The following is a 27,039-nucleotide window of genomic DNA, read 5'->3' as shown; positions in this document are numbered from 1 at the left end:
CTTCTTAGTGTTTCCCTCCATGCAGATAACCAATCAAGAACTTGATCTTTGTTCTAGGTATCACACGAATTTGAGACCTCACAAATCCTTCATATAACAACAACCTCCTAGCACTCTTGGTGTCTCCTAGAGATGGCATGGGAGTAATGGTCCTACAACTTATCTATTATTTCTTGACTTTTTCTTGGTTGATCAAGGCAACTAGCTCGTTAGGTTGTTTGGTTTGGTGGTTCCCTCTTGATTTGGTTCTTTAGTTCTTTGCTTTTTGTGCTGCCTTTCTTCTATACACCATTTGCTGTTCCCGTTGTTTTTTGGGTTGCTATTCTTCTTCAAACAGTCCCTTGGACCCTTTTGTTGGACATTAATAAAATTATCTTATCTTCAACATAAACATGGTGAAGCTTTGTGTGGTTGATTGGGAACTAAAAAGTAGTTAGTTTCTTTTGTAATGTACAAATTCACAAGAGTTAAATTGTATATATCATAACAAAGTTAGAATCCTTATCCTTTGATTCTAGGGTTTTAATTTTATATGCCATTAAAAGGATCTTCCATGTTTAATTGGAAGAAAAGGTTTTACCGTACATCTATTCCATTTTTCATTTCACCAAAATGTGTAAATTAAATTGCTAATAGATTGAAGGAGCCAAGTTTTTCAACAACATTGATTCAAAATTAGGCAAGTGTAAATTCCCTATTAAGTGACTAGATGTTTGAAAGTATGCTTTCAAGCCTAAGGAGTGCTACTTTGAGTGGTTGGTGATATCGTTTTGTTTGGAATTCAGGAAAATGACTGACTACTTTAATGTGGATGATGAATGATTTATGTGGGCTCTTAACATATTGTTTTGTGGTTGTCTACTTGAATGATATTCTTCTCTTCAGCAAGACAAGGGAAGACTATCCACAACATGGTCAATGGATTTGGTATTGTGTTGGCTTAAGATTTATGGCACGAAGAGAATCCAATACCTCAGTTACATTATTGGCAAGGATGGTGGACATGTTAACCTAGAGAATATCTAGATCCTCAAAGATTGACATAGGACTTGGGACTTTCTTGGGTTTTTCCAACTTCTTTTGAAGGTGTATGTTTAGAACTTTAGATTCTTTCACATATCATGACCTCTACATGATACAAAGAGAATGGGGGCAAAGAAAAGCATTTATGGACAAAGGAACAACAATGGATATTAACAGATTTAAAATGGAGACTTTGTTAAAGACTAATCCTTGTACTAACTGATTTGCAACGATCATTTGAAAAAGCAATGCCTGAGTCTTAAACTCTTATGTATGCACTTGTAGTAGTCCAAACTTAGCATGCCCATGTAGCTGCATACCACATTGAGATTTTTTGGGTGTTAGAAATTAATTTGAGATAAGATAATCTATGAATGTTTAAAAAGAGAGCAAAAATGGGCCTAAGGGACTGAAGATACAAAAAGAGGCCAGAAGGCAGAAGGACCACCAAACTGTGTCTGAGAAAAAGGAAGCAAACTAAACAAGAAGCAAACAAAGAGAAACAAAACTACACAAGGGAGACTATGAGACTGCAAAACAACTAGCGGTTCGTAGTCGTCAAAAAGAAGCCGGGAATTGAAGGATAACCATCTGTGAGTGGAGAGGTCTGAGCCCATCATCAGAGAGGGGGGAATTGCTGCCACTGATGGTGTATGTGCATAAGATCTCTATGTGGCCTCATTGATCTGGTGTGGGTAATAGTGGACAGGCTCCCAACACACTTGGTTCCTTTGGGAGAGGTAATCAGAGTGAAGAAGGAAGTGAGAAGTTGGTGAAGGGACGTAGATCCAGGGGGATAGCTGTCAAAGAGTGAGATCCCGAAGTAGGAAGGCCTCTTGGAGATAGAGTGCAAGACATCGCTTGTTTACCGCATAAGTTAATTAAGAAACACACACAGGCAAAGAATATGAACATGAACAGCAACCCGTAGAACTCTTATTATTATTCGCATATGCCCACATTACATTATACTTCGATGGTAAGATATGATCTATACAATGCTTCTCGAAGGGGTTATAAATACCTTCTGAAGAACTTTCCTGAAGGAGTCCGTCGGCCAGATACATTATGCCCTCTACAAACTATTTACCCGTTGGCTACATAACAAGACTTTTTTTCCGAAGGGACTCGTCGGCCGATACACAATTTCTACCGACGACATCATCCCCCCCAAAAAGAAAAGTTGTCTCCTGACGACTAGCAAAATTAGGAGACAACCCACAATCAAGAAAAGAAATACTAGAGAGAAGAAGGAGGTGTTCCAGCAGAGTGCTGTTGACGACGTAACTCATACACCTGGTCAGTCCGGATGCGCAGATCTGTCTGAATCTGTGAATTAACCTCTACGGCCTCCTTCAGTAGAAGTGCAGCATCCATAGCCTGCCTCTTGGCCAATTGCAACTCATGCTCTGCTGCATCTTTATCCCGGATAGTGGCGTCCTTCTCCTGTACCACTGCTGCCATATCCTTCAATAGTTTTGCTCGCTCTGCTGCCCATGCTGCCTGCTTGTTGGCCAAATCAGTGGCTAACTTTTCTCTTGCCTCTTTTTCAACCGCTAGAGATCTCTGAGCTGCAACACTGTCTGCTGCCCTAACCGCCTCCGTGCGCTGCCGTGCATAGTAAACCTCTTTGTACAGTCCCACAATCTCATGTGCCAACTTCATCATCAGAGTGTCACTCGGTGCCAACTCTGGCTCAGTGGCCCAATTTTCCAACATCTTTGGTGTCTCAATTGTCGGCCAACCTCTATCCACAAAACAAGTTTGAAATCGCTTAGGACAAATCCCACGAATATACGCTCGGATCAAATGCCACTCCCTTCGTCGAGTGAGAGCCCGAATCGCCACATCATGCCCCTTCTTCAATGCAGATGAAAGATCCCTGATAGATGCCCTTGCTGATCTGTTGTAGTTTTTAAATTAATAAACTATATTTTCCTGTGATTTCTTTGATTGTCTTTGAGAATAGACAGAAGTTGCAGAAGGTTTTGTTTTTGTTTTGTGTTTTTTGATAGTTTTCACAATAGTAATGAATAATGAACAATAAACATGAGAGGAGATTGAAAATAAATAAGAACATAGAGCCAAATCAGAATTGCTATAAATCGTACCAGATAGATTTCTGATTTATAAAGCCAAATAATAAATCCAATGCTGTTCCAAGGAGCTTACATCCAACAATGATGCCAAATTGCTGCAAATGGCAGCTGTAAGAGTGCAATGAATCACGTCCCAGCTAAAAGAATCAATCGTACCAGACAGATTTCTGATTTGAGAATAGACAGAAGTTGCAGAAGGTTTTGTTTTTGTTTTGTGTTTTTTGATAGTTTTCACAATAGTAATGAATAATGAACAATAAACATGAGAGGAGATTGAAAATAAATAAGAACATAGAGCCAAATCAGAATTGCTATAAATCGTACCAGACAGATTTCTGATTTATAAAGCCAAATAATAAATCCAATGCTGTTCCAAGGAGCTTACATTCAACAATGATGCCAAACTGCTGCAAATGGCAGCTGTAAGAGTGCAATGAATCACGTCCCAACTGAAAGAATCAATTTGTAATGTTGAAACCATAAATTTGCAACCTAAATCCACAATAAAGAATGGTGTACTCTATCCCTGATAGCAACACACACTGTCTGAAGAATCCAATGCCAATAATTGCTGAGGGCTACGTCCCAGCCAATCCAGAACCTGGGGTTTGCGTCCCAGATGAAGAATTGCTCTCTCAAAGCCAATTCACAAAAACAAGTTTTTCAATATGCAAAAGATGATCTTAGAATGAAGCTTCCATCTTCTTATAACCCCCTCTCAATTGCAAATCGAACCCTAAGTGTCTCCAAGTGGTGTTGTATAGTGAAAATGTTATAATTTCTTATTTTAAAGTGGTCATGTTACCAGAAAATGACCTTTTTCCTCATAGATAGAATTCCATTCATTGAAATGCCCTGAGACCAAAGAGAAAGATTTAGAGAATTTTGAGACCTTTCCAACGAGCTATCACACCATAGGATGCACATCCACATGAGGCCAAAAAACCCCTTATTACTCCAAAATGGCTAAAACTTAACCTTATTTAATTTATTTAATCACCAACTTAGGAAATATTTAAATATATTAAAATATTTCCCAAATGGTCCCAAAAGGCCCAAAATGACCAATCAAACATGAATCTGACCTTGTCACCTGTTTGTGATTGATGCCGAACAAGATGGGTCAACTGGCAGTCCATCCCTAAAATCTAGGGATGCTCCTAAAAAGTAGGAGATTGCCCCAATCAACCAAAATTGAGTCCCAATGAATCTCCCCTACTGTGTGCACCTCTGAGAGAACTGTCACTATACTGGGACTTCCTCCTAAAAAATAGGAATGCCTTCTAAAAAATAGGAGATGCACTCTAAGTCTCCAAAACGTTCGCCGAGGTCTCCAAATGCCTCCTAGACCACTCCTAGTCAATCCCTACAAATTAGGAATCCCTCATAAATTGTAGGAAACTGTTGTCTACTGCTCCAAACTACTTGGGAAGCTCATGCATGACTCTCAAAGCTCTTGGGTTGGTTCCCTTTGTGCTCTGTCGGCCTATGGGAACCAGATAATAGACCAACCTTGCTAGAAATGTTGTCACTAAGGAAGGGCAAAAATTGGGGACATGACAGCAGACTTCATAGTCCTGAGGTAGTCCTTGCACCTGTCCTCATCCGACCCGTAATCCTCCTTGGCGAAGTCCTCGAATGACCATTCGGCATCACTATTGTCCTCCTCATTAGCGGGAGCCATGCCCACATCCGGTGCCGCCTCCTCTGTTGTCGGCGCAATCACGGCATGTGGCATTCCCTCCTCCTGAGACTGAGGCTCTAGTACAAGTGCTACTCCGGAATAGCTGGAGGATTGAATGGATGAGCCACGCCTATCAGGGACGAGTCGGAACTGTTGCCTCAGAAAAACATTGGCTCTATCCATGACCTCTGGTTGTTCGGGCTGCGCTGGGTCCATACACTCCTGTACTCCTCCTTCTGATACGTTCTCTACTGGAAGTGCCTGAGCTTCTGCTAACTGTGCTACTATAACAACTGCTGCTGGCTGACTTATGGCAGGTGCCACGGGTGCTGCTACCGGAAGTGCTTCAGGAGTTGAAGAAGTCTCTCAGTTGACGGGTGCTGTCAGGTGGGCAAAGCCGACCGCAAATCTTGCCCCCGGCCGGACAGGAGAAGGCCGTACCCCGTGTTGCCATGGTGCGGCTAGTGTGACTACCTGGTGGGATCCTCCAGTCATCAATATCGGACGTCGAGTTTGTCCAAACCCTGGAATGTGAGCCATGTGCAGACCTCGGGGTGTGAACTTGGAAGTCATAGGAACTGTAGTATGCGGAAATAGCAAGGGGGTAGCCGTGACAATCTGAACCTCTTCATCATCCACATCATGTCCTTCTGGAGGGCGCGGACCTTCCTGTTGTTGCCCTTGTCATCGTCGCTGCTATCTTCTCCTGAAGGGTCATCATCATTTGAATCTGATGAGCTGGTCTTCTTTTTCTTCTTTGTCTTCTGGTCACTTTCGAGGTTCATTGCCCGATTGTACGCTTCAATGTATATCGATGGTGGCACGATCTTCATCTTTTTCCGTAGCTTCGGGTGAAGGCCTTCAATGAACCATCTTTTCTGGAGCCCATCTGCCAGTTTATTCTCCATTTTACTAATTAAGTCCTTCAATCTCCTAGCAAAGACCCGTATTGTTTCATTCTTCTTTTGCTTGGTATTGAATATCTCGGCTACAATTTCATTATCATCACGCAAAAGTTGAAATTCTGCAATGAACTCCTTAATGTTATCCCAACTATTTAATTTTTGTGGACCAGCATTAGTAAACCAATCAATTGCAACACCCCGTAGGGTAGCAAGAAATTGTCGGATCCATTCGTTTGTATCTGTTATGCAGTTTGCCCTCTAGATCGTTTCACATGTTTTGCAATGTCGAATGGGATCAGCTGCTTCATCACCATCAAATTTAAGCAATTTTTCCTTCGGACCTGCCATTATCACTGTATGTCGAGGGTTTTTTGTGTACTTGCGCTGTTTTGCACTCCCGCGCTGTTTTGAGCACCCGCGCTGTTCTGAGCTCCCGCACTGTTTTGAACACCTGCGCTGTTCTGCACACCCGCACTGTTTCCAACACTCACGCTGTTCTGCACACCCGCACTGTTTTCAACACCCGCGCTGTTTTCTACACCCACATTGTTTTCAACACCCACGCTGTTTTCTACACCCGCGTTGTTTTTTGCTTCCACGTTGTTTGGTGAAGAAGAGGGTTTGTCAACCGAAGCTGTTTGTTCCGGAAGTATATCTCGGACGAAGAGGTCACTTCACGCTCGTGCTCCTTCGGCACTCCGAGCCGTGCGAGTCGATCTCCTTCCGTCAGGATTCTCTTCCCATGGCGTATGCAAGTTCAGAAACTCCTCCCTCACTTCTTCCACCAAATCAAGCCATTGTCGAGTCTCCTTCAACAATCCTTCCGCGCTCTTGTTTCCGTCGGGAATCTTTTGAAATCTCCTTCGACGCTCTATTTGCCGAGCCAAAATTAAATTTTCCCGCGCAACACGTATGCCATCTTTTTCTTTCAGCTTACTCTTATCTTTGTTTAACTGATTCGGCATTTAATTCATATCCGCCTGCCTGTGTACTAGGTCCATCGGGCAACGGCGCCAAATGTTTACCGCATAAGTTAATTAAGAAATGCACACAGACAAAGAATATGAACATGAACAACAACCCGCAAAACTCTTATTATTATTCGCATATGCCCACAGTACATTATACTTCGATGGTAAGATATGATCTATACAATGCTTCCCAAAGGGGTTATAAATACCTTTTGAAGAACTTTCCCGAAGGAGTCCGTCGGCCAGATACATTATGCCCTCTACAAACTATTTACCCGTCGGCTACATAACAAGACTTTTTTCCGAAGGGACTTGTCGGTCGATACACAATTTCTACCGACGACATTGCTGATCATTATACTTGAAGGAGGGGGGTCATGCACTCTTGGAATAAGCAATGAAACCTCCCATGAATGTCGTAGTAGATCAAACAATAAAATACAAAATGGATTATAGTCTTAGACACACCCATGTCAGAGCACTGACAAATCCGCTCATCGCTACTGGTCTAGTGATCTATTTGGATAAGGAGCTAGTGAGAGCCAACTCTGAAAGAGCGTAACTGGATACATAGTGCATGGGGTCACTGTCGGGGATTTTTAGTAAGTGTGATCAATGATGCCACCCTGAATGCCAATATAGTGCTCCGCATGAAAGGCCATAGAAGGGCAGAGGATCCCTGGCAGGTCAACCCAAGTCACATGAATAAACCTCCTGCAAATTTCCATCCTAGTGATCTCATTCAACTTCTCTTGTGGGGGAAGGAGGTGAGTAGGAGTGTCTGGAGAGTATGGAAAGGGAGAAAGGCGGTCAATATTGATACTAACAGAGTTGAGGAGACTGGAGACCTTGACATACCAGCATCTAGCACAACTTGTGGGGTTAGAGGCCGCAATTGAGGCTCAAGAACAGTAGGCCAAGTAGGGGTAACGGTATCTTCCACCAACAGAGTCTGCAAATCCCTTGAGTAGTAAAGTAACCAAACCAAATCAAAGATCGTACAATGTTTAAAAGTATGGGCACCAAACTCGGCCAAGATAATACTAGTTGGAGTGGTTGGCTAATAGCGGATGAAGCGATGAAGAAGAAGAGTCTGTACCCTCTCCACCAAAGCCCAATTAGTGGCCAACAGGGAGGGCCCCCAAACAGTCGAGCCATAAAGAATAGTAGGTCTAACCATGGAGTCTAAGATAGACATCTTTGACATGGTATCCTGAAAATGGTGTCTGGAGCAGTATCTCTCAAGTAAAGCAAGTGAACCAAGCCCATTATTGACCTGCGATGTCATGTTCGGTCTTAGATTGAAACATGGCCCAGAGAACCTGATGCCCAAATAGGTGTAGTTGGAAGTCATCTCGATTTCGGTCCCTTTAGAGAAGAAGTGAAAATGTGAGGTTTTCAAGTAGTTGAAAACCATAACCCAGGTCTTGCCCAAGTTAACCACCAACTGCTGCAAATCACAGGAGGAGGAAAGACCCTCCAAAAGGTGCTCTTCCTAAATTTTAAAGAAATAAGGAAATAAAGAAAGGAGATGTAATAATAAATTTTAGTGTCCACAAATAAACAAGAATATGTTTAAGGGATTGTAAAGTATATTTGTTACATTAGTCAAGCATTAGGGCAAAAAGAGCTCTAGAGTCAAAAGGACACAAACTGTAGAGAAAAATGAGAGGAAAAAAGCTTAAGGTAAAACTGAAATGCTAGTACTGAAACAAGTACCAATAGACCAAGGGAAGGATCCCACATAATCTTGGGAGTAGAAGACAGTGAATATTGGAAAGAAGCAAAAATTGTTAGATGTTTGCACTTTGGAATACAATGCAAGATGCAAGAGCTAATAACATTAATATTAATCTCTTTTGGAGCACTTGCTGAATCTAAGAATTCTTACTAGGGAGAGTGTAGTGCTAATAGAGCCAAGTTTGACAATTTGATGAGGCAGTTGATTCCAAATCAATATGTTGGGGCAGTGGACATGCGAGTGAGGGAGATACCTTGTAGGGTACTACTAGATCAATGCCTTTGTATTTTAGCATAGTTGATTGACTATCCTAGAGTCCCATGCATCTTAGTCATTAAATATCTTGAGCTGAAATTGTTTGTTGGATGATAATTGTATTCATTTTATGATTGTTTATTTCTTCATTGAGCAGGTGGTACTTGTTGGGGATGCTTATTACTGTTTACTCTATGAGAGAATTCACACTATTTGTTTGATTGGTGGTTGAATTTCCTTCTTTATAGGCTTTGGCATTTGGTTCCTGTATCTGCACTATTTTTCATCATTGCTTGATCTCAGTATCCTCAGTGTTTAAATGTGTCGATATTAATACACTAACAAATTGTTGTGACTATCATATTTCAAATTAGATGATCTTGTTTTTTGTGTGTATATCTATATAATATTATTAAGATTATAACTTTGCTTTCATTTGTACGCTGAAGGGTAACAGAATATCATGTGGATGGATTCCGATTTGATCTTGCAAGTGTACTGTGTCGTGGATCTGATGGCAATCCCCTCAGTGCTCCTCCTGTTGTTAGGGTGAATATTTTTACATGCTTATTGTTTGGAAACTGTTTTGGCTAGCTATTTTTTTAAATCAAGGAACATGTTTTCTGTAGAAGAGAATTTTCAATGCATATATTTGCTACAGGAGAATAAAGGGTATTGCAATATAGTGAATACAGTTTGCATTGTTATTGGCATCTTCCATTTATTCTTCTAGAAGAATTAACCCTTATATTCTTAATTGTGTTTCTTGTAATGTATCTTGCAGTTTTCAATTTTTTAGAAAATTTCTACAAATTATTGATGGCTTTTCTTTTATCGTCCTGCTATAGTGCTCTTAATTTTTCATTGACTTTGTAATGAATTAACCCTTTGTATGTAGTTATTGCAAGTATTGATTCATTTATTAAATTATTTTCTTACACTGGGTCAGATTATGTTTATTGGAGAATATTTTACATTCCTTCTTTGTGCGCATGTTAAAAAGAGCATATTTCTTGTCCCTTATGCCTTGAAAGGAAATATTTTCTAGTAGCAAATTTGTTCTCTTTAGATCTGTTTTACTGTTTGTAAGTGGACTTTTTGAAAGTTGTGTTGCAGGCTATTGACTTGTAAGTTATGACTGCTGTTTATGTATTGATTGATTATTGACAATCAAGATTTTTTTGTCAGATTAGTTGAACTACAAACACTGAAAAGTTGCAATGTTTTTTTTTCTATTGCTAGTTTTCATTTTTTAATCCCCTTGGGAAATCACCTTAGATGCTACAATCGAGCCTTTACTTGTCTACTGGGATTAGCCACTCTTGCCTAGTTTGATGTGAGAGTTTATCCATTTCCAAGACTGATATTCTAGTTGGGAAATCAAGTATGCTTCGTGGGGAATTTCCATGGACCTTAATGGTAGCCTTTTCACTTGCTGCATATTTAGTGTTGAAAGCAAGTGATGGATGTTGGACTAAACTATTGAAGCAAGCAATGGTGCTATAATTACACTCAGAGATTTTTTGGGATTTAAAATTAATGTGGTCTTGGGGTGTGTTATATATAGAATCTGTTCAAGAGGGGGCAATCTGGGGTGTAGATTAGATTCTATGTAACAGGAATCTGAGATTAGTTTTTTGAATCACTGGATTCATTTGTTCTCTCTAGGGTTGTGGAGAAATCACAGCAATCACTAGATTGTTAGAGTTACTAAACCTTGACACAACTTATTTTGGAGTATTACATTTGTGAGCCAATACACCTTTGTGAGTCATAAGCTTAACTAGATGAAACAATTGAAACCAAAGCTTTTCTTTAGTAAATATGCTCTCCCCAAGCATAGTTTGAATTCATATATGCCTTTACATTGATTTTATTTCACCAAACAACCACAAGTAGTTTCAGTGAATCGAAAAGTAACCTGACAAAGCTATACCAGAAGATAGGTGTGATTGAAAAGCTTTGGTTGGATATAGGCCCTACTATTTTAATTCTTTTGTTGTAGTGTTTATTGGAGATGTGCCTCTTGGGATCTAAGTGGCACCTTAGATGTGTTGGGGATGTGGTGCAGGAGCACCTCGACATCATAAACATTTTATTATTTAATTGTATTCAATGTGGGTCATGAGTTCAAAATGATAAGTCCAAATCATATGAAATAACTATGTAAAAGTACAACAGATTTTGCAATGTTTCACCCATCATACAAAATTAAGAAGTTGAATGGTCATGAGTGCAACTGCCCAAATCTACTATAAAGGGCTGAACTCATTTGTATCAACACACAACAGAGGGAGGAAATAATATAATTGTTAAAGAATCCTCTGTGCTCCTTTTCCCAAGTCCTCTGTTGGGTGGCCAAACTCACTTCTACTGAGGCCAATCTAGTAGTTGTCTCCTCCTGATCCCTTACTTGATCCGCTTCACTTCTGTGCATAGGATAGTATGCCTCCCGATATATTTGTACTATCCCTCGCATGAGCTTCTCAATTCGGCTCTCCACTACAGGCTTCTGAGTATTTCATTCTTGCCACATCTCTAGGGTCTCTATGTTCGGCCATCCCCTTGCCTCAAAACATACTAAGAAGGCTATTGGACAACCAACCCGCATAAATGCCAAGACCTACTTTGACTCTCGTAACACTCCCTCCAAAGCACATCTCTATGCTGAGACTACTACTCGACGACTTCGAGTTAGCACATCAGCTAAGTATGTTGGCACTACTAGTCTGATGGCAGTAGGGGTGGCTCTCCACAACACTCCCTATCGAAGTTGGGGGTGGCAGTGGCTATACTGCGATGGTAGGATGACTCTCTATTGGGGTTGGAGGATCTGTCACTTCAAGTACTTCTCTCATGGATGAGATAATGACAATTGTTGACACTACCAGTCTGATGCTAAATCTCCTACCTAAATACCCACTCAGGTCCTACTCACTTAAGTCCTAGGCTCCGACATTCTTGCTTGTGGCCAATAATGCATTGTTTATCGTCACCATTGCATCAGATCCAACTACATCTAAGTGAACTCCGGGTGTCCTCGAACCCTCAGTTGCTTCTGCTTGTGTAGGTACCTCCATCACTTCCTCTTGTGTCTCTACCTCATCATTGAGTATAATTGCGTTTGTATGTGTCTCAACCCCTATCTCTGGTAGAACTACGACTAGAGCTAGCAAAGCCTCTTGGTCAACTAAAGGCTCAACAACCCCTGAAGGTGCTAATGCTAGTTGGACTGATGGTTGGAGTGTTGGCCGTGTTGTTGGTCTAGCTGTTACGCTGACTAGAGTCATAACCACAGGTTGCCTAAGCTATCCAAATCCTGGAATGTGCATGCCTATTGGGACTAAGTGAGAGTGAGATGTAGCTACGAGCAACCTCAGGAATAATAGTGGTGGTGTTGTGATGACCTTGACATCCTCATCATCCTCCTTGTCCTCCATCTTCTCCGAGTTGTCAATGTCTTCAGAGGATGTGTCCTGCCTCCCACTATCAGTGTTCCCATGCCTTGAGTTCTCTACCTCTTGTTGTAGCCTCTTCCATCTGATGGCCTTTTGCCCTCCTGGAGTATCAAGGTGCTTCCACTGCATGATCTGAGGATCCTTGGTTTTATCGGACTTAACTTGATCTCCAATCTATCAACAGGTATCATCCGTGTTGTGGTGTCGAGAAATAGACCGATGGTGTAGTGTGGCATATAGAATGTTTTGTGCTGTAGTGTCATGAAATCATTCATGCACTCAGCTAATAAAGATGCCCAGTCATATATTCTGCCAATCATGATGTCATACATCATGCTCATCTATAAAAATGAGATCTTTGATGCCCTACTCGATTCATCGAGTCTACTTTTTACTAGGTCCATAAGGTAATGCCAATGTCCTTCCTATATATCGGATTTCTTCAATCCTCTTCCGTTGGAAGTATGCATTAGGGCTTCGTTTTCCACCTGAGACCATTTACCACATACCAGTTCTACTAGCTGTGCCTTTACTTCTCGACTTAATTTCTTTGGCTTGTTATTTTTCATCCTCCCTACGCATGACTTGGTATGCCAAACACGCTTGTGAAGTCTGCTACTCTAAAAGATATCACAAGGTTCTGTCCCAAATACGGAAATGAACTTGTTTGCGAAAATCGGTCTTAGGTTTCTAGCATGGTGTAGAGAAAACCTTCGAAGTCGCAAATGCAGAACATTGGCATCAACAACACCCATTCCACCTGCACCCTCCATATGCTTTCCTTTGTAAAATGGTCAGTCGAGGTCTCTTGCCACCACTTCCTACATTCCAACCCATTCAAACCCTCAAACGGCACATTCTGGGGTGTGAGGTGCGTAGTTGCAGCTGGCTGTACTTGTGCCTTTGCCTTCTTTTTGCCTATACTTCCTACAATATGCACTCCTGATGGTAAAGCTTGTATGAACCTGTTCATTGTGCTACTGGCTGAATTTTCTAATTTTTTCTTCCAAGCTCTCTTCCCTGCACTCTCCATGATTGTCTTTCCTTTTGTTTTGCAAGAAACGGTTCCCAGGAGCGGTTGAAATAGTTTCACAACTAGTGTACCTAGGTCTGGCAATCTTCTGCATGATTACACTCCTTCCTAATGTCATACACTCCTTACACTGTTCTTATGCCTTCTTTATAATTTTGTTCACATCCCTCTCCCCCTCTTCCAATTGATTCCAGCTGTATAGTAGCCGTACAATCTCCAGGTTACACAATGGCACTTTTCTTTTAATACGGGCTTCTCCAGGTCCGTACGTTGTCCATATGGTGGTGATCCCTTCTCCTACACTTTGTACGGTGCTTTCTGTCCTCTGCTCTCTCAATCAGCCATGTGATGCCTTTTACTTGTGCTTTGTATGGGTTGTATGATCTTTGTGAATTATCTCAGGTGAATGGTGTGTTGCTCTGCCTGACTTTGAATGGCTTCCTGAAAAAAATGTATGGTGTTCTTTATAAAATCCTTCCACTTTCCTTTTCATGGCCGTACGGTACTCTGATTCTATTTTTTGTGCTTGTGTGTAATTTGTACAATATCAAAATTTAACAAAAGAGAGTCTAGACAACAACTCCTTCTGACCGTATGGTATCTTCCCTTATTGTTGCCTCCGTACAGTATCTATTCTGTTACTACCGTACGGTATATATTCTGTATCTTTACTATCGTATGGTGTCAATTTTGTTACTATCGTGTGGTATATATTCTGTATCTTTACTATCGTACGGTGTCTAGACTTTATTGCCATTGTGAAAGATCCCTGATGGATCTCTGCTGCAAATCTGCTGTAGATTTATTTTATTTTGTTTTTTCCTGTTTATTAATGTTTTCTTGTAGAACTAGACGGAACTGCAGAAGAGTTTGTTTGTTTTTGTGTTTTTGATGATTATTCAACATAGAAATGAGAAGTAGCAAATGGCAAGAAAAGAGTCTGAAAATAAATAACAATATGCAGTAAAGTCAGAGTTGATACAAATCGTACCAGGCAGATCTCTGAATTATAGAGCCAAATAAAGGATCCAATACATTTTCCCTAACAATGACGCCAAACTGGTTGATGGAAAAGGACTGTGAACATGCAAACGTCTGCTGCTGATTATCCGACTCTCTATATTTCAAAGTGCTGCAAATGGCGGCTACTGCTGCAAGGCTCACTTTCCCATGTACCAATAATCGTGCCTAGCTAAACAATACTGCAGACCCAAGCTCAAATGGTGTCCTCCTTCCCTGATAACAGCTGATACCATTGAAAATTCCAAGACCAAATACTGTTGAGGGTTACGTCCCAGCCAGTAAATACCTTGGGGTTTGCGTCCCAGAACAAAATCGCCCAAGCAGAGAAAATTTGTAAACAAGTTTAAAATGCATAATATGAATGAGGAATGGCGCCTCCATCTCCTTATAACCCCTTCCAAAGCAAATCGAACCCTAAAGTGACTCCAAAAGGCATTGGGTTACAAAAGTGATTTAAGTCTTATTTTAAAGTGGCAATGTTACTAAAAATGACCCTTTTTCTCCATAGACATAAATCCGTTCACTGAATCGCCCTGAGACCAAAGAGAAAGATTTAGAAAAGTTCAAGACCTTTCCAACGAGCTATCACACCAAGGGGTACGCATCCAGATGAGGTCAAAATTCTCCTTATTACTCCAAAATGGCTATTAACTTAACCTTATTTAATTATTAAACGCTAACTTAGGAAATAAAAAAATATAACCCAAATAGCTACAAAATGCCCAACTGACATCACAAACCATAAAATCATCTTGTCACCTGTCTGTGACTGAAGTCCGAAATCAAGGATCCACTGGCAGTCTCATCCCTAAAATCTAGGGATGCTCCTAAATTTTAGGAAACAAGCTCTATCCCTCTGAAACTGAACCCAAAGAGTAAACTCATGGAAACCCAACCCTGTGCATGATCATACTTCCTAAAAAGTAGGAATGAACCCTATAAATATAGGAACTGTCTCCTAAAAACAAGGAACGTCTCCCAACTAATCAATAACTGCCAGAACACCAAGTCCCCAACACTGAATAGCCATACTGGGTCTCTATCCAACCCTGTCAGCCTACAAGACCCCATAATGAGCTGATTCACATGTCTCTGCTAGACTGAGCTAGAGTGGGGACATGACACATTGTCCCTCGGGCCATACGGTAAGTGTACTTTATTCATTGCTGCCCTACAGTTGGTGTATTCACAGTTTATCTCCTTTTGCGGACCGTACGGTGTATGGTAAGCTGGTTTCTTCAAGCCTTCAAGTCTTTCTGTATGGTGATCTTCTTTTGGTCCTCGCTATGTCCTAGTGTTGTACGATGTTTCTGTTTCTCGGTTCCTATTCTTATAATGTATGGTGTCTATCGATTCACTCCTATAGTCTTTCCTCTTGTTCTCTTCTACACATACTTATTATAATTAACTATTTTTATTTATTTAGTATTCTTATATATTTCTATTACTTATTACTATATTTTTATACTTCCTCTGAGTTATTCATTCAAGGGAGTCTCCTCTCTCAGAACCTTTTTTGTTTCATTGTAGATTTTTATTGTTTCATTGTAGATTTTTAATTTCGACCCATTTACTGCATTTGTCACCTACTTTCCATCTAGCGTCCATAGTTTTATTGCTCTGTTATCACCCAGTTCACGAATCTTGAATGGTCTGACCCACTTCACCTTAAACTTGTCATGTTTGATTTCATTGTGCCCATTATATTTTAAGACTAATTGGCCTGGCTGGAACCTGTTTAGTTTCAAGCAAAGTAACGAGAATTGGAATCGGCACGGTCGAATCGAATTGTGAATCGGGGGTGAATCGCCGGTGAATCGGCGATGAATCGGCAAATTTGAAAAAATCCTTTAAATGTAGAGATTTTAACAATTTAAGACTTATTTCATGCACCCTTTATTGAATATAACTTAAACACACTATAACATCATCAAATAGAAGTTGAAACTTAACATATATAAACATGGAAGTTTGTGTTTACCACATGGGGTAAAGAGTTTTTATAAGACAGCTTTACATCCAACACCTACTCCAAGTGCTTCAAAGCATATCACCCCTCTCGAAAGGCTTGCTCTGTTGTTCTCTCCACCACAGACACTCCATGCCTGCAACAGCTTCAGGTCTCATCAACTGGTCAGACTTCCCACGACTGATAACCGTAGCGACTGGGGGTCTAGGGGGCGTTGCCCCTAGCGGGGTTGAGGGGCAGCGCCCTCGCGAGGTCCTGGGGCAGCACCCCAGGGGCGCTCCCTGTCGCGATACAGGGTGGGGTCGAGGGGCAGTGCCCCCGCCGCCAAGACCAAATTAGCACTCTGAAACCCACACAAAACTACATAGAACATAGTGTTTTTGTGATTTTCTTCTGATACCACACTCTTTCTGGGAACCGCTGATGTTTTACTACCTGATTATGTCTTTCCCTTCCCTTGGGCATCATCCGTTATGCATTCTAAACAATTAGAAGGCCCTTTAGGGTTATAACAAAGAGGAAAGGTAAAAAAGAAAGCAAAAAACATAAGTGATTTTTTTATTATTTCCAACTAAACATGCTTGCTGTTGCCAGCCGATTTTTGGCGATTTCTAATGGCGATTCAGGCGATTTTTTGAGTGAATTGCCGATACATGCGATTCACCCGATGAAATCGCCGATCACGATTTCCGACACCAAAAAAATCGGCGTGCATGAATCTGATCGCTGAATCGGCGATTCATGCGATTTCAGCGCGATTCTCGTTACTCTGGTTTCAAGTGTTTATCGTGTTATACTTTACATTTGCACTGTGAAACTTTGGTGGCCCATTGTGCTTGTAATCGTCATTTGTCAAGTTTATTCAGGTTGTGCAATCTTTCCTTGAGACTTTCGATATTTTCCAACTTGTTTTCGATTGCTATTCGCAAACTTGGTACCATGAACTCTGTTGGTACTATGCCTTCTTGACCATACATCAGCTGGAATGGAGTGTGTCTCGTGGTGACTTTGTAAGGGGTATGGTATGCCCATAATGTTGATGGCAACTTTTCCTCCCAATCCTCACCTTCAAGTGTGCAAGACTTGTAGATTACTGCAATCACGATTTTGTTTGTGGCTTCCGCTTGTCCATGTGGTCTAGGATAGTATGGGCTCGATAGAGAATGGTATATTTTGAATTCCGTGGTTAGGAGCCGGATGACGTGATTGACAAAATGTTCCCTACAGTCACCTTTCAATTGTATCGAGATTTTGTACCTTGTGATGATTTGCTCACAGATGAATCTCATCGTGCTTATTTAGAGTTGTTTGGTAGGGCCCCCACCTCTACCAACTTGGTACTTGTTAAGGTACTCCATTGCGACAACAATGTACCTGCATCTCCGCATTTTTCTCACCTTGAGGGGTCCGACAAAGTCCAATCCCCAATGTTCAAATAATTCCTACGTGTGTGAAGGGTTCAGAGGCATGAATCCCTCTTCAGTGGCTTCCCAGCCCTTTGACATGTATCACATGCAATGTTCCACTCCCTTGCGTCGTTGTGCAAGGTTGGCCATTATAATCCTGCTAGAAGTATCTTCAGTGTAGTTGTATCTGGCTCCATATGTCCTCTTGCGGGGCCTTCGTGTGCTTCCTTCAATACCTTCGAGATTTCTTCGTCTAGAACACATCATTGTAAAATATGGTTGGGTCCCATCTTATACAACAACTCGTTAATCAATTGGAACGTTCGACTTCTCAACCCCAGTTTCCTCCTTTCGCTTGACGACATTTCCCTAGGAAATTTCCCTGTTGATAGATGTTCCTCGATGCTTGCAGATTAGGATGATAGTACGACAATCAAGAATGGTTTTGTCGAGAAAATCATTGTTGAATCCCTCCGAAGATTCTCCCAATTTGATCCTCGATAAATGATCCACACTTACGTGGCTTTTCCTAGGCTGTACCACAATTTTAAATGTAAACTCCTGTAACAATAGTAGCCATCTGCTTATCCGTCCTTGTATGATCGGCTTGTTCACGAGATATAGTAGGGCTTGATGATCTACATAAAATACAAATGGGGTCACTAGTAGGTAGTGTTTAAACTTTTGTACAGCATACACCATTCCGAGATTCTCCCGCTCTGTTGTGCTATAATTCTTCTTTGCCTTAGCCTATTGTCTATTGGTAAAGTACACTAGATGGTCCAATCTGTAATCACTTGTCTGTGCCAACATTGCTCCAATTGTGTAGTTCGATGTGTCGACATGTCCATGGAACTCCTTGTCCCAGTTCGGATAAGCCAGGATAGGTGTTGTGGCTAATTGGGTTTTCAATCCCTCAAAGGCTTCATCCTACTCTATTTCCCATTTGTAGGGTTCTCCTTTGCAGGTTAGTTTGTTGAGCGGGTAAGATATTTTTGCAAAGTTATTAATAAACCTTCAATAGTATCCTATGTGTCCCAGGAATGATTTTACCTCCATCACATTTGTCAAAGGTGGCATTTCCAGGATTACCCTGACTTTGTTAGGATCCGTCTTTAATCTTGCTTAGCATACGATGTGTCCCAATAGTTTCCCCCATGGTACCATAAATTTGCACTTCTTCGGGTTTAGTGCTAGTCATGCTCGTCTACATCTTTCCATGCATTTCCTAAGTGCAGTTAGATGCTTGTCCTTGGCACTGAAAACTGACTAATCGTCCAAAGATGTTTTGAAGTTTCCAATTGACATCTTGTCGAAGATGTGCAGGATAATTCTTTGAAACGTTACCGGGGCATTGCACAGACCGAATGTCATTTTTTTGTAGGCGTATACCCCATCTTCTATTATGAAGGTTGTTTTGAGCCCATCTTCTTCTGTGATGGATATCTGGTTGTATCTGGAAAATCCATCCATGAATGAATAGATTTCATACCCTTCCACTTCTTTCAAGATATTGTTAGTGAATGGTATTGAGAATTGATCCTTAATCGTTACTGCATTCAAGCATCAAAAGTCTACACATCCTTATTTTAGTGGTATCTTTTTTCAAAGATATCACAATTGGGGATACACACTCACTCGTCTGTACCTTAAAAATAATGCCTACTTGCAGTATTCGGTTAATTTCATCTGTGACCTGTGCAGTATAGTTTCATCTAGTATGGTTTCTTCCGTACTGGTACTACTACCAATGGGATGTGGTGAACGCATAATGCCGGTGGTACCCCTTTCAAGTCTTTATACATCCATGCAAAAAATGCCTAATATTCCATAAATATTTTAAAAGCTGCTACTTTCATAACTGAAGTCCAATCATCTCCTACAAATATATTTTTTGGGTTCGCTTCGTTTCCTAAGTTCATCGTCTTCACTATGGGTTCTTCGTATTTAATAGGATTTTCCTCACTAAATGTGTAGGTGTTTCATCCATCTACCCCTCTCCTTCTTTCACTTCTCTGTATTCCTTTGGGAATTCATTATCCTCTCCTTTATTTCCTTCCTCAACCCCTAACATGTGACAGCTCGGAAAGAGCTCATAGTCCTCCATTTGCCAATGGAGTAGGCCGTTTGCTAAATCCAGGTCGTTATTGTTGGATCCTCCTTCTAGTCTCAGGATTCTTTCTTCGCTGTGTTCCATTCGTTTCTTCCCTTCATCGTCTCCTTCGTCTTTGGAATCTGACGATGCTGCCTCCTCTCCTACCATCCGTGTATATAGGTCAATTACAAATCTACAACCTCCTTCCATGGATAGTGTTCTTTTTCCAGTCGTGTTTTACTTTTGCCTGAACTAGCCAACCCCATTTGAGGATGACGTCGTACCCTTTCCTTTTCAATGGAACAACCACGAAGCCAATTAAGAATGGTTGTGTTTTGACCTTTATAGGTTGTGCCATCAAAGTCCCTAGGGGTTTGATCCCATGTTGATTGACGACGAGCAGTTGGAATGTAGGTGGCCGTAGCCTAGGTTGCCCCAACTTCTTCCATGTTTCTTCTGGTAGTAAATTTACTCCTGACCCTCCATCTACGATGGTGTCCATGAGAATGGTTTCGAGAATATCCATGTCTACTATAGTAGGGTGTCTTCCTGTGGTGAGTACAAGCAGGATTGGGTCTAATGCAGTCTTTTCGCTTCCACCTTGTGCGTCTTTTGCTAGCTCTTCCATCACCTTAGAGGATGATGTCATGTTCAGGATTGCAGTCTGTAGTTGAGGCATTGCATGAAGAAGGTCGTTCAGCTTCATGGGAACCACAACTTGCATCACCTGTCGTATGATATTTTGTTCTTCTTGGTTCCTCCTGAGGTGCCGACAGTGTCCTTTGTTTGCGATTTTTCCGCCTCCATTTTTTTTTCCAATTTTGCTCACGCTTTCTACAACCCTTTCTTTTCCTCTTCCGGATCTAGATACGTTGTCTTCTTTGCTTTTGTGTGGGTAATGGCTAATGTCTTCTCATCACATGTTTCTATACTTAATAGGTTCACCTCGGGTTTTGGGCATTTTGAATCCTCATGGTCTCCAAGATCACACCATTTGCATAACAGTTGTGATGTTCCCTTCATAGTACAGTCTCTGGTGAAGTGGCCCCAAAGGTTGCCTGCACAACATTGTATCATCAGCCATCCACTAAGATCGTACCATTTTCGACTATGGCCCCCATTATTGTTGTTGCCGCCTCATTCGCGTTTGTTGTTGTTTCAATACCCTCATGAGGTTGCCGTGTCATTGTTCGTATTTATTCTTGCTCTCGAGGTGGACACTTCTTGCTTTAGTAACACTTGCTGGTGTTCCTTCGTTTTCATATTGAATGGGCATTCCTTGGTGTAATGTTCCGCAATTTGGCAGATATCGCAAAATTGGTTCTTAGGGTAGGAGCCCTTTGTGTGGCCCTCTTTGCAATCTGTACACCATAGTTCCCCTTCTCTCGCTTGGCCAGGATTCTTTTTCATGTTTTTGATGTCTTTCATCACATGTAACATGTCTTTCTATAGTGTGCGAACCTTTTTACTTGATTCCTCGTCGTTGCTGCTTCCGGAGGATGAATCTTCTAAATCTGATGATTTGTCTTTCTTCTTTTTGTTCATTTTTTGTTCACTCTCCAAGTCCATTATACAGTTATATGCATCGATGTATGATGGGACAAGTACAATTTTGATCTTTTTCTTCAGTGCTGGTCATAGCCCTTCGACGAACCACCTTTTCTTCAACCCGTCGGTTGGATTTCCATTTTTTCTACTAACTCCTTCAGCCTCCTTGCATATACATGGATTGTTTCATTCTTTCCTTGCTTGGTATTGTAGATTTTCGCTACTATCTCATTATCATCCCTAAGTAGTCGAAATTCTGTTATAAATTCTTTCTTGACGTCGAGCCATGAAGTTAACTTTTACGAATCGACGTCTGAAAACCAATCAATCGCTACATCCCATAGAGTAGCTGGGAACTGTTGGACCCAGTCATCTTGGTTCGTTACGCCATTCACAGTCCAGATTGTTTCACATGTTTTAGAATGTCTAACTAGGTCGATTGTTTCGTCGCCATTAAATTTCGACAATTTTTCCTTTGGTCTTGCCATTGTTAATTTCTTCTAAATTTGTGGTATTTGTTGCACACCTACGCTAATCTGAATACCCGCGTTGTTCTGCACAACTGCGCTATGCTACTTCGGATAATCGCCTTACTTTGGACAACAACGTTACTTTGGACAACCGCGTTACTTTGTGGTGCGAAGAGATCTTCAAGTGAAGTTGTTCGATTCTCTACTTGTATCCTTTCATTAGGTGTGTCAGGAACGAAGAGTTCACCCTACGCTCATGCTCCTTTAGTTTCTCGGGCCGTGCTTGCTCCTTCCCTTCCATTCGGATTCTCTACCCTTGGCATATACAAATTTAGGAACTCCTCCGTTGTCTCTTCTACCAGATTCAATCTCTGTTGCGTTTTCTCAAGCAAGTCCTCGACACTCCTTGGTTTGCTAGGTGAATGCACTCCGTCGGTTAGTGTTCTTTCACCCCCTGGTGCCCATCGGCAAGCTGTTGAAACTTCTGTCTTCTCTCTGCCCGTTGTGTTAGAATTAATGCTTCCCGTGGTGTGCGTATATCATCCTTTTCTTTTATTTTATTCCTATCTTTATTGAGCAAATTCGGCATTGATCTTCATAACACCTCTTTTGTACCAGGTTTGACTGGCAATGACAGCAAATGTTTACCGTACAGGGTAAATGGATATTTATCGCATTAAGAGGCTAGAATGTAACATAGAACAAGATACTTCATTCATATAAGCAGATATGCAATTCCAATTACAATGATGATCCATAAATCCATTCGGACGATGTACATATACTTCTCGAAGGGGTGACTCAACCGTCACACAACCTTTTGGATACTAACTCAACCCTTTGGCTACAATATAGTTTTCACCAACAACATCCTTCATAGTTTGAGTACAGATTGCTTTGTAACAATTATTGTAATGTTATATATCAGCCTTTGGAACTTTGAATGAAGGAGTTGTTTGAAGACCTTTTTTGAGTTCCATCTTGTTGTATGAAAGGTACTGATTTGTTGTCATTATTGTGATTCATCTTGAGTCCTAAGTGAGAATCCTTCAGATTGTTGCATCTGCAAAATGAGTAAGTTGTTATCAGAATTGTGTCATGTTTGAATTATTTTAGGAAGGTTTCATTGTGTTAAAAATATCAATCTCATTTCAAGTTTGGTGCATCACCTTAGTCTTAAAATTTTAATTCTGTTATCCTTCTATCTCTTTCTCTTTTCCTCTGAAGTTTACAAATAGGTGAAGCATCATAAGAAGCTGGCCTAGAACTTGGAGATTCACTCCTATTTCTAGTACACCCACTACCCAGGACTATTTCCATGTTGGTGCAACTTTTAGAGATAATAGTATCTATAAATAATTTGATTGTTTTGCAATTGTGCATCAGTGGTGGATCTATTCTTTTTCATCCTTATTCATCTAAAGCGTGAACCACTTTGGGTAGTGAGCCCTTTGGCAGTGAGCCTTTCTTTGTAAAAATCACCTTAACCAGTGTCACCCTAACACGTGTTCATATATTTCAGCATTAATCTTCTTTGTGATTTTTCCCTTAACAGGGATTTCCATGTAAATCTGGTGTTCCTTGTGTATGATAGTTTCTGTGCTCTTTTGTGTTTATATCTTTATATGGTTAATGAATTAAGGATATGTCTTTGTAGATCTGATTCTGTTAAAGAATTTAAAAGTTTTATTGACAACTGATTCATCGCCCCTGCTTAGTTGTGCTATGTATTCAATATTGATATGGCTTCACCATTTGAAAGTGAGCTGTAAAGTTACATTTGCCAATTTTATAAAGAAGAGCAGAGTCATGTAGGGAAGAATACTGTAGATTAACATTTTAAAGCATACCATACAAATAGTAAGTAATAAATCAAATTAAAAGAAAGAGTTTCATTCCTAATTAATTCATATATTGATTTTTTTTAGTAAACACTTGCTTTATAATTATGAAGTCAAGATAGTTTATTGCGACAAAATGTATTGTCTACAATTAGATTATTTCTGAACTCTGTTGTAAAATTCTTTTTGGTTATGTTTTGTAAGGACTGCCTCTCATCATTTTATGAGATTTCCACAAATTCATTATAAGTGTGATAGATCATCGAGATAGCTAGAATATGCACAAAATTATTTTCTATAATGGCTTCTTAATGTGTCAATATATTTAAATTTTCCCGGATTAAAAAACATCAGTAAATTAACTGATGGGCCTGCAGCCGAGAACATGTGAGATTGCAATGGTAGCGAATTCTTGAAGAATGGGAGGAAATATGAGATTTAATCATCTATACTTTTCATTTTGTCCATACTGTTAATATATTGAATTCCCATGTGATATTTGGAAAAATGTACAGGCCATTGCAAAAGATCCAGTGCTGTCAAAGTGCAAAATAATTGCTGAACCATGGGACTGTGGGGGTTTGTATTTGGTTGGCAGATTTCCTAATTGGGACAGGTAATATGCAGCTCTTAAAATCAACTTTTCTCTTTTTCCCATTGAAGAAATGATAAGGGAATGTGTATCTTCTTTAGACGTGTGAAAAATGCTACTTGACACTGGAAGGCCATATAGTGTTTTATGCTGACACAACAGGAGTAATAAATAGAAAAAAGAACAATTTTGGGTCGTAAATTTCAATGTGATGGAGAAATTTTATCCCTTCTCTTTTATGCATTTTCTGTTACTCTTGAATTATTACAATATTTTTCTGCTGTTGAAGTCTATTCTGTAGGTATTTACTATTGTTTGTATGAGAGGGCTTTCTGAATTGACTTACAAAGAGTGCCTTTTCCCTAGGGATACCATTTCATTCACTCACCATGTGCTATTCTATGTCACTCACTGTGTGCTATTTCATGTAAAACTATACACATTTTGATGTAAATAAAACACATTCGATGCAGTGCTGTGGAAACAGCGTCATAGGATTTTATAACTATAATGTACCATTACTGGAATGAAAGAGGTAAGAATAGAAGAATCTATTCACAGTTATCGCTAAAGATGCTAGACAGAGAAATTAACTTTTAAGGGTCATGGAATAAGCTGAGGAAATCTGTCAGAGGTATATCCTTTTAAATGCTACATGAGGAGGGCAAATTATATCGATGGGCTGCTTGAGGTCAATGGACAAATACCTTTCGTCTTATGCAGTTGATGAATGTAGCTGTAAATTATGTTTGCAATGGGAATATTTTTTTCTAACTATGCAGTGAAATACATTATAATGTCTCTACATATGGTTTTTAGATAATGTAGGGCGTGTTCTATTGGAGTGCCCACCTTTGAAAGTAAAATATTTTATACCATAACAAACTAACAACCTTACATGGTATTTACCATTACTGAAAGTAAACAATTACCTTTGTTTTACATGTCATGTTAGCATGTTAGCACCATGACAAAGAAGATTTGTATTTGGATCTTACTTTAGGATTACCCATAGTTGTCAAACTACCTTTTTAGGAAAAAACATAATCCAACACCACATCTATGCTACTATTTATATTTGAAATCACCTTTAACACCGTGCATTTAGCATTTTTTTCTAATGATATGGCTATTGAATTAAGAATCTCCTCTTATTTAGTTAGAGTTATCTAACTTTAAATTTGTGGAACTAAGTTGAAACATGGAACTCTCCACGCTAGACATCTCCATGGCTACTTTCTGTAACTGTCCTTATGGAAATCTAGAAATGGTAGATGTGCTTGGGGTGTTTGCTGAACGAGAAAGTGTGTATGAGCTTTGTTGTATCTGCTAAACCAGAGTGTCACAGCTGCCAATCTTTAGGGGTGTATTCGCTGGATGGCAGGGCACATCCATTGGATTGCAGAGTGTATCTGCTGAATGGCAGAGGGTATCTACCTAGATTTGCAGGGAAGTTGATGCATTGTCTTCTGGTGAATCTGTTGAAATGAACAAGTTTTCCAAGGTGTATCTGCTATACTGCATGCACATTGATGTGAAATTTGAAAGCTTTAAAGTGCTAAAAACACCAAATTTTTTCGAGTTTCGAACTTGTGTGTGAGTCCAATGGGCGTGTTGTCGGTAAAATGTATAGTGTAGCCGACGGGTAGAGTAGTATCCAAACGGGCGCGTGATGCTTTAGTCACCCCTTCGGAAAGGTATATGTATACGTCCGAGATGGACTTTGGAATCATGATAGATCATTGTAATCAGATTGTAATCAGCAAATGCATATATGAATAAAGTACCTATTCTGAATTGAATCATGTTATACATGTGTTAAACTTCTTACCCTGTATGGTAAACATTTGGCGTCGTGGCCAGACGTACTTGGAATGAAGGAATGAGGATTAATGCTGAATTCGCCAAACAAGGATCGGAACAAGGTAAAAGATAAAAATGAACTAAGTACAGAAAAAGAAATTTTAATTTTAACATAGCAAGCAGAGCGCAGACAGAGACTTAAGCAGATTGCCGAGGGGCACCGAAAGGGTGAAGAGGCACAGATGGAGAGAGTGCACTCACCTAGTAGACTGAGGAGTGCCGAGGAATTGCTGGAAGAAACTCGACAACGCTTGAATTTGGTGGAGGAAACAAGGGAAGAGTTCCTTACCCTGTATACATCGAGGAGAGAGTGTTCGAATGGAAGGGAAACAACTCGAATGGCTCGGAGTGCCGAGGGAGCACGAGCGTGGAGTGATCTCTTCGTTCCCGATACACTGGACGAACGGATACAGGTAGAAAATAGAACAAAATCACTTGAAGACTTTTCACCAGACAATGCAGTTGTTGGAAACAAGACTGTTATCTAGAACAACGCGGAAGTCCAGAATAGCGCGGGAGCCTAGAACAGTGCGGAAGTCTAGAACAGCACGGGGGCACAGAATAGTGCGGGAGTCTAGAACAGTGCGAAAGTCTAGAACAGTGCGGGAGCATAGAACAGCGTGGGAACACAGAACAACGCAGGAGTCCAGAACAGTGCGGGAGCTCAGAACAGCGTGGGTACACAAGTACCTCAGAATCAAAGGAAAGTAACGATGGCAGGCCCTAAAGAAAAGTTACCCAAGTTTCATGGTGATGGTTCAGCAGATCCTATCAGACATTGTAAAACGTGTGAAACCATATGGACCGCAATTGGTGTGACAAATGAGGATGATTGGGTAAGACAATTTCCAGCGACCCTACGGGGTGTGGCGATAGATTGGTTTTCTGACACTAGTCCTCAGAAACTTAATACATGGGAGAATGTTAAAAAATAATTTATAGCAGAATTCTGATTCCTCCGAGATGATAATGAAATAGTGGCAGAGATATACAACACCAAACAAGGAAAGAATGAGACAGTCCGAACCTATGCTAGGTGACTGAAAGAATTGATCCAAAAGAT

At 40.5% G+C, this 27,039-nt stretch overlaps 1 protein-coding gene across 2 annotated transcripts in view; it reads left to right on the top strand.

Moving 5' to 3' along the window:
• ISA3 (isoamylase 3) overlaps positions 1-27,039 on the top strand; it is a 313,468-nt gene that overhangs the window by 87,256 nt on the left and 199,173 nt on the right. For both annotated transcript variants that reach the window (XM_089804631.1, XM_089804630.1), the window contains 2 exons: positions 9,128-9,227; positions 24,037-24,137. In XM_089804631.1, coding sequence (XP_089660757.1) covers positions 9,128-9,227; positions 24,037-24,137 — 201 coding nt within the window. The remainder of the gene's footprint in view (positions 1-9,127; positions 9,228-24,036; positions 24,138-27,039) is intronic.

The sequence above is a fragment of the Cupressus sempervirens genome, chromosome 10 (genome assembly GCF_028749045.1).
Source record: "Cupressus sempervirens isolate cs-2001-9-10 chromosome 10, ASM2874904v1, whole genome shotgun sequence".
NCBI classification, from domain to species: Eukaryota; Viridiplantae; Streptophyta; class Pinopsida; order Cupressales; family Cupressaceae; genus Cupressus; species Cupressus sempervirens.
Note: the sequence above shows the minus strand (reverse complement) of the source record. Positions and strands in the feature narration are given on the sequence as shown.